At 42.8% G+C, this 10215-nt stretch overlaps 1 protein-coding gene across 1 annotated transcript in view; it reads left to right on the top strand.

Moving 5' to 3' along the window:
* The first annotated feature begins 1543 nt into the window (after positions 1-1543).
* sypl2a (synaptophysin-like 2a) overlaps positions 1544-10215 on the top strand; it is a 39841-nt gene continuing 31169 nt past the window's right edge. Inside the window, exons 1-2 of the mRNA XM_063474965.1 lie at positions 1544-1687; positions 1848-1922. Coding sequence (XP_063331035.1) covers positions 1673-1687; positions 1848-1922 — 90 coding nt within the window. The 5' untranslated portion in view covers positions 1544-1672. The remainder of the gene's footprint in view (positions 1688-1847; positions 1923-10215) is intronic.

Here is a 10215-nt window from a genome sequence, read left to right as displayed (position 1 = left end):
TGGACGAAATGCATTCTGGGATATTTAGCTGTACCAAGTCCACACAAGTCACCACCGATGCATGCTCGATAAAACGGGCGGAGCGAGAACACATCCGGGACTTTTTCGCGTTCTCGGCTTGATGCGTACTTCGAATTGGAACAGTACTTGGTCTCCGAATGATGACGTATCACGAGTACACGAGAACGCAAGTACGCACAAGTACGCATATTGAGAAACGGGGACAGTGTCCAAATTCATGGGCTGCATCCTCCTGAGGACTCGGCCTTCGCGGTCTACGTGGGCCGGGTCCTCAGAAGGTCAGGTAGGCCGGAAGTAAACGGCCGTGAAATTGGACGGTCTAGCCTTCTGATTAACGTCACCGATGTCTCGGTGGAGTTTAATAAACTCGGCAGTCTGCTCCTTGCTATTTAAAATATAACAGGACACTGGGGTAAATTCTCGACCGTCTCATACTTCTGTTTAATCAGTTTTCTGTTTGACGTTTATTCAGTGGTGTAAAAACCAAGGAGGAACCCACCCGGGGGATTAATAAAGTTTTATTTTATCTAATCTAATAACTTTAATCTCAGCCAAACCGATTTACTCACGAACAAATAAAACACTGAAAAAAGCCAAACAATAACATTTTTAGGTTGTCTAAGTGACTTATATATTACGTTTAACCCGTGTAGCGAAAGTCGGCGGTGATCTGAAAATGATGTGCCGGGAGTTGTGCCGTTCTCGGCGGCTTCAGTGACCCTCGAGCTATCGGCTAGCTATCGAGCTGGTGGGTATCAGACGTCTCCGAAAACGTCGGCGCACTTATGCAAATATGCGATATCTTGATAAACCGAGCAGATATTTCAAGTTTACACACCCACATTCTCGCCTGAAAATATGTTAAAAGTTTATTTTGTGACCCAGAAGGATTAATAACAGTAATTTTAAAACTTAGTAGCGGCCGCCATTGCCGGAAACTGCAGTTTGGCTGGGCCGCGCTATGAATTCTGGGATATGGTGGGCCACGAATGACACACCCGACCCATCCTTCAAATTCGGGGAAAAGGAGGACGCATTTGTCGGCTGCATTTGGAGGAGTCTACGAATTTGGACAGCCTTCGGCGCGTCGCTGTGACGTAATCGGTCTACAAATGCGTGCTCAGGAGGATGCAGCCCATGAATTTGGACACAGCAAGTGATTCGTTTATGCTACGATTCAGCACAGGAAAGGAGGGGGTGAGTAACTTAAATGTGCTGTTAGCATGTTAGCAGAGCGATGCTACTGTGAACTGAGGAGCTATTGTCTTGATGTGAGCTTCTACTCAGGGTTTTTTCTTCCAGTTCAGAGCAGAAATGTTTTTGTTAAGAAACTGGATGTTGTTTTTTTCCACACAATTTTAATTATAAGCTAGATATATTTCTACTAATGAAATTAGTTTGCTAACAGCAACAGGGATGAGTCAGTGAGTCAGTTGAGCTTGTGAATCATGATTCATGTGAAGTGATTCTCGAGTATTGAACGATTCGTTCATGACTCGCGCATCACTAGTCCGTGCACAGTTGAGACTGCCCCCTGCTGTTAGCTCCTATGTCGTTGGCAGAAAGCAGACGGAGCAACTTGAAGTTAGCTTTCCATGCAAACTGACAAAAGTAGTCCCGGGACACTAACTGCTAGTTTTTACACACTTCGATGGACACTGTTCAGGTTTGTGAGTTTTTTAAAGTGCTTAAGTTGACGTGAGCTAGCGTTAGCATGCAGCTGCTTTAACCAGGGCAGGGTCAGTTAGCTGCAAGGTGACCAACACGTATCGCCGTTTGTAGAGGTGCTTTTCGTTTATACCTGGTTGCGTGTCTTTGGTGCACAGAAAGCGATGGCTGGATTTTCTCTGGGCCTTGGACCGCTGAAGGAACCTTTGGGATTTATTCGTGTCCTCGAATGGGTAAGCACTGTCACAAACATGTCTTTGTACGTTATGTATCCCAATCAGCGTGAAGTGTCGAATATTCGCTGGGATGTCTCCTAGGAGTCCATTTATCCATGTACCTGGTACCAGTAATAAAACTGGTACCAGTAATACAACTGGTACATGTATTCAAGAAGACAGCTTGAATAACTAATGAAGAACTTTAAACTTCTTCTGTGTCTGTTTTGTCGACGTTACGTTTTATAACACTGACCTTACTCATTTTCCTCATGTTAACCTAGAACAGGGTGTCAGCTTTTATCACACCATAAAACCTGATTATGTGTAGGACTGGGAAATCCCACTGTGGCACTCCCAGTGCGGCTGGTACCTGATGTTGTTGAACCGTGGGGTGAGTTTGATGTGGAGTGGCAGCTGCTTGGCTTGTGTTGGAACAAGCTGTAAATCTCACTTGTGTTTGAGTCCGTGAAACTGCCCTTTGATTTTGAATAGACTGAATATGAAGAAAAGAAACACATTAGGATTGACCCCGCCTGTGCGCCTGCACATATGGTGGTGCTCTGTGTATTTAGAGCACCACCAAATCCACGCGCGGACTTGTTTAAATGACTATAAGGTCGGATGTATCTGCTGATTTTTCCTGTCAGGAAATCAAGGTGAAAGTGTGTCAGTCTGTTCCATTTGAATGCACAGTAAGGTTTGTTTCAACACGACTGTGAACTTAGTGAAATATAAACAAAGAGCCAGCAGAATTATCCACCGTGCAAAAGTGTTGAGCCACCCTGGTTTGTTGATCTTTTGCTTGCAGGAAGACAGACGTGTTTTAAAATGGTCTGGAGCAGCAGCTCTCTCATACCTGACCATTTATAAATGGGTTTGTTTTGTTTCTTTGTTGGTTTGTTACAGCTGTTTAACACTGACCTGTGAATCATTCAAGCACAAGCAGTATTATGTCTACAGGCAACAAATGAGCAAATAACCAAACTTAAATTATATCTATAAACCCTTTTTTTTTTCTAACAGCTTGACACAAAAGCCCAGACATTTCCACAGTATTGTATTTATTATTGACAATATTTTGAGTTATTTGCTTGCCAGATGTTCTAATCTGAAAGATGAAAAACAGCCTGGAAGAAGAGAAACAAAGCCTCGTACACCCATTCGTACATGTGCTGTCTAACATTTGAATAGTAAATTTGTGCATTGGAGGAAAACTTGAGGTTAAGTATCTCACCCAGCAAGCTTTGGCATTCAGAGCTGGCACTGGAGCCACTGGGAATCAAACCATCAACCTTGCAGTTAGTGGTTTACCTGCCCTACCTCCTGAGGTACAGCTAGCAGAGATTTGGCTGTTTGTGCTGTGTTCAGAGCTGACGCTGTGTAGTTGGTTTGTAATTGCATTTGTTTTACATATTTAAGGCAGACAGTCAACACCAGTGTGAACTCTTTGAAGTTAACACAGAGGACAGTTATTTGTGCTATTTTCTCATTTGTTATTAGGGTTGTGCGATATGACCAAAATCTCATATCCCGATATAAGACATCTATCGTCCCGATAACGATATAAATCACAAAAATGTAACATTTTCTGTAAATTCTGTGAATCTCGGGCAGCTCGACTTGCGTGAAGTGTTTCCAGCTGGGCGTCGTGTACCTGGAGTCGAGTGTTTTAACCGATGCATGAAACGATACATTTTTAGTCATAAGTTGTAACAGCTTTTCTTTGTATTTATTACACGGCGTGCTGCGGGGAAAAGCCTGTTCTAAGGTTTGAGTCTAAGGGTTATTTTTTAGCACCTGACGGCTCTTTGTTGCTTCTCATCCGTAAACACTCTGCGTACTCTTTCACGTGATTCAGTTTATTTTGAAAAGTCTCAACAGGATCTTGAGCTTTATTGTGAAAGGTTTAGTGGAAAATAAAACAGCGGACACGCGATGGTTTTACCGTCGTTGTTGCTAAGGACAACGCGTAAAAACAGGCGCTTGTCCGTCCGTAGTGTGGTTATATTAAATATAAGCGAAAAAGAGAACTTTAAGAAATGAATATAGCCGCTACAGTGACCATCAAAACCATGAACAAATATTGCTGTAAACAGTTTATTTTACGACACCATGAAACAAACGATAGCGTAAAATGAAACGATAGACGTTTTTATATCGTCATCTGATATATGTCGTTATATCGAACAGCCCTATCTACAATTACACCTGATATGTTTATAGAATCGGACAATAATTACATCATCTGTGGATCATTGTCTTAAAAAGACACGATTTATTTGTTTAGAATCACAGCACAGTACAGTTACAGAGTGATGTAGGTCATAGTGACACTGTGGCTGTCCATCCAAACTAAACCTAACCCTGCTGACCCCCCAGCATCACAGAGTGGTTATAAACAGGGGTGCACATAAGTGGTCCGCAGGTGTGCATGCGCTGTTTTTAGTTTCTATATAAAAGGCACTGTTTTTGTCTGCTAGAGTGGGATTTTCACAGCATATTCTGCACCACATCTCTGTGCGTTCAGCATTTGTTTGAAGCCAGCTCACCTCCTGCAACCACTTCTCCGAGAATACGTGCTTCTTTTGCGGTTCAGACTCCTTCTGACATTTCTTTGGAGGTGGAGGAACACCAAAGTAATTGCTTAAAGGAGCTTGCTTCTTCAACATGTTTAAGAGTTCTAAACAAATGTCTGTCCTCCTCCAGAAAATCTAATGTACGCAAATGCGCGTTGCAACTTCTTATCTGGTGCACGTTTTTTATTTTGACAGCGCATGCGCACCTGCGGACCACTTATGTGCAGCCCTGTTTATAAAGAGCAGCACCATGAGACAGCATGGCATGTTCACAGAAAGTGTATGCACTAGAGCTGGGCGATATATCGAGTTTTTTTTAAAAATATCGATATATTTTCATACGAGATATGAGATGTGACAATATCGTTTATATCGATATAGTATATGTTACGTTATAATTATACTTGTGGAGCCGCAAGTTTGCCTCTCTTTCGTCCATTTTTGTCTCTACGCTGCGTTACTCGGCCTCGCCTCTCCTTCACTGAACACAACTCCCCCTCCTCCCCCATAGCTTCACCTGCAGGCAACGACAAGATGAACACGGCAAATCTCCATTAACGAGTTACCGTGGATCGCCCCATGGTGGGGCTGGACGGCGTCAACGTGTTAGTGAGCTAACCACGCTAACGAGCTAACCGCGCTAACGACATGCAGCCCACAGGGGCTGCATGACCTAAAATCTTTTCATTTTCTCAAAAATCAACAGTGCGCCTTATGTATGAATTCTGGTTGTGCTTACTGACCGCGAACCGTTTTTATGTGGTACACGGCGCTCAGCAATCTGTCAAAACATGTTTTAGTACGACTTTGGTAAGCTACGGAGCCGCACCGCTTGATGGATTGTCGGAGCATTACGGCTACCGAGGAGCCTCGCGGAGTGATACGTACTGTGCTTCAACGTAATATTACCGTATTGTGTGTGTATAAGAACCATAAATGGCACCTGTTAAGAGACATGGTTACAAAGAGGATTTCAAACTCCAGGCTGTCAGTCACGCAGTAGAAGTTGGGAACAGAGCAGCTGTGAAATCTGTCTCTTTGTTATTATGCTCAGCGTCTGTTAGTTTACATTTTGACTGCACAGTTGTGAGCTTTTTGTTATGCACAAAAACAACATTGTGTTTCTTTTATTTATGGAGCATTATTATTTAATAAATGCTGATAATTTATTTTTGAGTAATTTCTTCATGTACATCTACGCTGTATGTTAATAAAAGTGTCTGTGTGACATCTGGGACACAGCTTTGACTAAGAACTCTTTTTGTTCTTACCTTATGGCTTAAAAAAAATATCGAGATATATATCGTATATCGCCATCCAGCTAAAAAATATCGAGATATGAATTTTGGGTCATATCGCCCAGCTCTAGTATGCACAGTAACTAAGAATCTTATTGTTAACACTACTGGACATCTAAGATCCAAGCCTTTGTTGGAAAGGTGGATGTATTCTGTGATAAGAGGAGTTCAGTCATTCAGGAGAGGTTCAGAGTAGGGCTGGGCGATATGAGAAAAGAAATCTAATATCACGATATTTCTTTGGCTATATCACAGTACACAATATATATCGCGATAAGTTCGAATAACCTTCAAAAACAAGTGTTTATTCAACCATGTAGTGTCTAAAGTTGCACTGTTCACGTCTTTTAGTTTGTGTCAGATGACGAGCTGCAGCATTTTGGGCCGACTGCAGTCTTGTAAGGCAAGTCCGACTAACTCTAGCATATAAGGAGTTACAATAGTCCAGCTGGGATGTAATAAAAGCATAGATCGCTCCTTCAAAGTTTTTAAAAGATAAAAATGACCTGACATTAGATAAAAGCCTCAGTTTGAAAAACAACTGAGCTAATCTGCTTTTCAAAGGTGAGATTATTGCCAAATATAACCCCCAAATTTTTGGCATGCGACTTAATAAAAGGCTCAAAGCTGTGTAGGTTCAAATAAGAGGTGCTGGGATTACCACTTGGTCCAAAAATGATCACTTTGGTTTTGTTCTCATTAAAGTTAAGAAAGTTAGAGGCCATCCAGACTTTAACTTCACTGAGACAATGAGGTAAGGGTTCAAGTGGGGCAGGACAGCTTCTCTTTAGTTGGAGGTAGATCTGAGTGTCATCGGCGTATGAATGGAAACAAATGTTATATTTACGGGGCGATTGTGGCTCAAAGAGTTGGCAGTTCGTCTTGTAACTGGAAGGTTGCCGGTTCAAGCCCCGGCTCGGACAGTCTCGGTCTATGTGTCCTTGGGCAAGACACTTCACGTACCACCTACTGGTGTTGGCCAGAGGGGCCGATGGCGCGATATGGCAGCCTCGCTTCTGTCAGTCTGCCCCAGGGCAGCTGTGGCTACAACTGTAGCTTGCCTCCACCAGTGTGTGAATGTGAGAGTGAATGAATAGTGGAATTGTACAGCGCTTTGAGGGCCCCGAAAAGCGCTATATAAATGCAATCCATTATTATTATTATTATTATTATTACTGAAAATTAGACCTAGAGGCAGCATATAGGTAGAGAATAACATTGGCCCCAGTATACATTCCTGAGGAACGCCACAAGTAAGGGGAGCTGAGATAAAATCTCCAAAGTTCACAGAGAAAGTCCTGTCAGACGGGTATGAACCACTCCAATGGGAAACCCTTGATGCTGCAGTCGTGAGATCAAGATGCTGTGGTCAACAGCATCAAAGGCAGCGGTCAGATTCAAAACCTGACCGCTGCCTTTGATCGCTAAGAACTTTTAAAAGTGCAGTGTCAGTGCTGTGAAGAGCCTTAAGACCAGACTGAAACCTCTCAAGAACATCGTGTCCATTTACAAAAGATTGCAGCTGAACAAACACAATCTTTTCCCAAATCTTTGAGAGGAAGGGAAGCTCTGAGATAGGCCTGAAATCTGAGAGGACCGAGGAATCGAGATTAGGTTTTTTAAATATAGTATAGTATAAATCTTTTTTAAAAGATTTGTTGGAACAACATCATTTGGACAAGATGACGTCTTCATGCCATTACATAGTTCCTCCACCTGATCAAACCACACAGGCTCAAACTGATCAAAAACAGCTGGTGAATATTTTAGAAAGGTCATGTGAGGGCAGGCCGATCGAAGCTGTTTTATCTTATTGATAACAAACTGAACTAACTATTAAGCTGGGGAAATATTCAGAGCAGAGTCAATCATTGAAAAGAGACCCAGAGGATTGTTGGAACTCAACAACATCAGAAAAAACATGGACTTTTCTGCTTTTACAGATGGGCGCTCAGGATGAGAAACGACGTCGTCTTTCCACTTGTGTTCAGCCTTCCTGCTCTCTCGTCTGGCTGAACGAGTGGTGTCATTTATCCACGGGTCCCATTGTGGTTTCACACTCATAGTTTGTAGAGGAGCAACCTCATCAAGGACAGTTTTGCATTTATTATAAAAATTAGATGTCATCTGTACCAAAGTCGAGGGGAGATCTTAAAACTTTTTTAAAAGCAATAGAAAATTGTTGTGTTGCAGATGGGTTAAACACACTACAACGATGTGTTGGAATAAGAGGAGTAAAATGGCGGTGAAATAAAAATATATCAAATACAACAGAAAAACAGCATCACGTATTTTCATGTTTAGGACCGGTAACCGTAGAGACAGCACAAGATCCACCGTATGAGCCTGTTTAGGGCCCCGACACAAACTGAGCACGACTGAAGGAGTCTTATCAGACTGATAAAGTCTCTGGCCAGCGGACTGGAGGGACAACACACATGAATATTAAAATCTCCAACAATTCAGATTTATCAAAGCTTGGTACGAGACCAGCTAAAAAGTTTGAAAAGTCTTGAATCAAATCCTTGGGATATTATGGAGGTCTGTACACAGCTGCACCGAGTGTCGGGCAGGGATGCTTGCAGGGGAGCTTCTTCCTAAAAACAGCCGCCACTCCACCACCACGCGCAGTCATCCTCAGCACGTTAAGATATTCACAGTCAGAAGGTAAAAGCTGAATAAAACAGCTGGACTCACCGGCTCTCTGCCAGGTTTCCCTCACAAGCATTAGATCCAGGTCCCCGTTAGTGAAGAAGATTAGTGTTTGCTAGCGATCGAGCATTAACAAGACTTCAGTGGTACCGATGTGGGTGTCCGACCTATCGGCCGTAGGTTCTGAGGGTTTTCTCCGCCCGAGCGAAGACGGGGAGGACGGGTATTTAACGTGTTCTTTGGTGTGTGGGGAGACGTTCATATGCAGAGTTTAAGACACTCTTCTTTTGTAGCGGAAGAACTTGGTGGTGTTGCCACGCTTTGTCCCACATCCTCCTTGTTAAATGTAAATCACTGTTACTCTGTCCTTGGCTTTCTGACATTAACAGCTAACAAAAAGAGTTCTGACACTGTTTTATGTCCTGGATGAGGAGGAGTTGGTGTGTGTTCATGTTTCTGAGTTGTTGTGCATGTGTGTCTGTGAGGCTTTAAAGCAGTCCTGTGTGCGCGCTCTGAGCTTTGCCTTCTCTTTCACTGCTGAAAACCAGACGTCACGATGGGGGAAATGTTCATGAGTAGATCTGGTTCAGTGTCAAAGCGAACCAGCCTCAGGCCTGTGGCTCAGACTTTTACTCACCATCTATATTTGTGTTGGCTTGTGAAAAAAGCTTTTTATAAAATATCTCAAATATATTTATACTTTCAGTCTGAAAAGTGTTACAGAAGCCGTGAAATGAATGTGTTCTGGTACATCCCACGGCCACTTTCAGTCTTTGCTTCCATGTAACATGGGACGGCTGCTGTCAGCCTTAGCCGTGTCCTTTCCATGTGGAGGAGTAGCAGCCCTATTCTCAGTCCCCCCAAATGACTCAACTCCTCACCCTGCTGCTAACGCAGAGCCCACTCCGCCTTTCAGCCACTTGTATCTGCAATGTCATTCTAATAGTGTTAATAAAAGATGAACCTAGATTAACACATTTATGGCGTTTCTCAACAACAGTGAAGAATGGCTGCATAACGTTTAGGACACCAAAATGTACCAGCATGGGGCATCAAATAACCCTGTACCAATTAGATTGAACAACTAATAACCCCGCCCCTTAGCGTGTTCACCACACTGTTAGCAACAGCCGGCTCATCACTACAGGCTCTGGGTCCTTTATAGTGGAGCCACGTGAGTCCACTGTTAGCTGCAAGGCCGTCACAGGTGATTTAAATTCCTCCTTCACTGAGGACATTTCAAAGCAAAGGTTTCTTTATACTTAATAATAGTAAGAATAATAAAGGGGCAGCCTGGTGGGAAACAGTTGAGCTCCGAGTTTTTGAGCTGCAGGGGTTTGGCCGAGGGGTCAGCCCGGTTAGCAATGCGTCAGTTAGCCAGTAAAGATAACGGCAGGGCCCACTGACCTCGTTCTCTACATTAGATTACATTCAACTAGGACTGGGCGATATGACCCAAAATTCATATCTCGATCTTTAGCTGCATGGCGATAAACGATATATATCTCGATATTTTTTAAAGCCATAAAGTAAGAACAAAGAGAGTTCTTAGTCAAAGCTGTGTCCCAAATCTCACACAGGCACTTTTATTAACATACAGCGCAGATGTACAAGAAATAATTACTCAGAATTATCAGCATTTATTAAATAATAATGCTCCATAAATAAAATAAAACAATGTTGTTTTTGTGCATAACAAAAAGCTCACAATTGTGCAGTCAAAATGTAAACTAACAGACGCTGAGCATAATAACAAAGACAGATTTCACAGCTGCTCTGCTC

This window comes from Pelmatolapia mariae, linkage group LG5 (assembly GCF_036321145.2).
Source record: "Pelmatolapia mariae isolate MD_Pm_ZW linkage group LG5, Pm_UMD_F_2, whole genome shotgun sequence".
NCBI classification, from domain to species: domain Eukaryota; kingdom Metazoa; phylum Chordata; class Actinopteri; order Cichliformes; family Cichlidae; genus Pelmatolapia; species Pelmatolapia mariae.
The sequence above is the reverse complement of the archived record's forward strand: the minus strand, read 5'-3'. Positions and strand labels throughout refer to the sequence as shown.